This window comes from Micropterus dolomieu, linkage group LG01 (assembly GCF_021292245.1).
Source record: "Micropterus dolomieu isolate WLL.071019.BEF.003 ecotype Adirondacks linkage group LG01, ASM2129224v1, whole genome shotgun sequence".
Classification (NCBI taxonomy): domain Eukaryota; kingdom Metazoa; phylum Chordata; class Actinopteri; order Centrarchiformes; family Centrarchidae; genus Micropterus; species Micropterus dolomieu.
In genome coordinates, this window is record NC_060150.1 from 9,544,691 (window position 1) to 9,546,878 (window position 2,188).

Genomic DNA, 2,188 nt, shown 5'->3' on the forward strand with positions numbered 1-2,188 from the left:
AAAAACAAGAGCACACTTTAATGTGAAAAGGAACGTTTAAAGAAGCGTTTATTTTTGACCTTCTCACAGACATTCTTAGACGACAGTGATGCAAGCACTCATATCCTGTTCCATCCATAAAAATGTCCACAGATACAGAACATATAACACCATGGTCATAAGGTTCAAATGGAAACATTAAATTAAGCACTACATATTCATATCAGTAACAATGAAAACATACAGGTCAATTAATTGCCAAGGAAACACGGAAATTAGAGAACAGATCGTTATTTGTTGTCATACTTTTAAGTGTACCATTTATTGAAACAAAGCAACAGAAATACAACTTTTTTTGTATTTACACTGAGGAGCGCCATTTTTGTCACTGTTAAACATTATTACATATAGAACAAAACTGAATTTTAGGATACAGAATTGACAATACCCATTTGGGAGGTTTTGTTATAAGGGTTTTGATCATTTTGTCACGTTAAATAGCGAGGAATTAGGGAAAATCCAAAACAAGATTCAGCAAATGAGTAAAGTAAAGAGTTAACTGCTATACTGACATCATCAATGTGCAACAAGTCTGAGAGATGTGTGGTTTTTAATGGAGATTAATTCAACCTTTAATATTTTGAAAAGATCCCGGGATATTGGCAACCAGCACAAATCTGTCTCACTCAACAGCTATATGCATGTTTTATAAAAGCGTGAGAAAAAAATGGAACCCAAATGTGTATTTTACCAGTAATAACCCGGGGCTACGATTGTAACACAACTCACATATCATGTATCGCATAAAATCATAATGGCAGGACTTTTCTGGCTGCCAAAAAAAAAAAGGAAATGAACACAGTGAGTCAAATAGAACACAGCACTTTCCCAATATGTAAGCATGTTAACTGCACCAAAGTGATTTAAATTTTTAGGCTACAAAACCATTAAGTATGAACAATGTGCAAAAACAAGGTCTACATTTTACGGAATCTTGCATTTAATATTAACGTAATGCTATTACCTCTCTTGTCACTTTTTAAAAATAATTCAGTATCTATTAACTTATGTAAAATTTGTATTTGTATTTGTATAAAGATATCTGAACAGACAGCAATGGCTACTTTGGTTCCTTTTTATGAACAAGGGAATGGGGGGGGGGTGAATGGGGTGAATTTACAAAATATACATGTTATTCTGCTCTTTCCAGCATCCCTGACTGATTATAGTTGGGGTGGTATTTGTGTGTGTTTGCGCATGTTTTTGTGTACGTATATGCAGTGTAAGTGTATATGTGTGTCCTTTCAGGGAATTTCAAAGTGCTATATCTGATAAGGTGAAAATTAGAAATTGATTCGTGGCTTGTTTCCTAGTTGCCATGGTACAAATAGACCCATCGTGGCCCAAAGTGCCTTAGAATAGAAATTTCTGGCTCAACTCTATCCATTTGTCCTGGTTTCTTCTGAACCGACTCCAGCTTACTGTCTCCGTCTAGAATAGGTTTTCATGAAGCAAAGACGACATGAACCAGCATCACATTTGCTTTTAGAAATCACAGCAAACAACTGAAATCACTTTTGAGAAGCTTGATAAAGTAACACCCTGGCATATTTTCCTTTTTCTTTGCATATTAAAGCTGCACAAGGTTATTTTGCACAAATGGTAGCGAGTGTTTCAATTATTTGGATTGAGAAAGTGATGTCATTGGGCTACTTACATGCTCAATTTTACCACAACAGGCGGTCTGTGATTGCATGTGCCAAAGAAAAGCCAAATGGGAAAAGAAGAAAAGATCCGACCAGGCCAGTTTATGCTAATTTATTGTTGTCTGTCTGTAGTTTTCAGTCTTGGGGTTCCAGTCCCTCTAGATGGTCAGGGATGGGTAGACCAGTGAGAATGGTCAGACACTTATTCCACACGTTGAATACAGGACACACGGGCTGGACGAAGGAGACGTGAAATGTGTGCAGGTGCTGGGAGCCCACGGCGTCGTAGAAGGTCACACAACCGGCGTCGTAGTCCAACAGGACCCCGACGCGTCGCAGGTGGGGCGAGGGCTCGATGGCCAGCTCTTTGCTGTTGTGGCGAACCACCCAGGAGTTGTTGCAGCGGCAGAGCACCCAGGAGGCCGAGTTCTTGCCGATCCACTCGTGCTTGGGGGCTGATTTGTAGGCTATACCCACAGCGTACCTGGGGGGTGGGGCGGGGG

At 39.6% G+C, this 2,188-nt stretch overlaps 1 protein-coding gene across 2 annotated transcripts in view; it reads right to left on the reverse strand.

The window, feature by feature from the left end:
• Positions 1–23: 23 nt before the first annotated feature.
• The window catches only part of LOC123974820 (E3 ubiquitin-protein ligase Midline-1-like), a 65,560-nt gene continuing 63,395 nt past the window's right edge, over positions 24–2,188 (reverse strand). For both annotated transcript variants that reach the window (XM_046055755.1, XM_046055764.1), the window contains exon 10: positions 24–2,169. In XM_046055755.1, the coding sequence (XP_045911711.1) occupies positions 1,821–2,169 (349 nt within the window). In that variant the 3' untranslated portion in view covers positions 24–1,820. The remainder of the gene's footprint in view (positions 2,170–2,188) is intronic.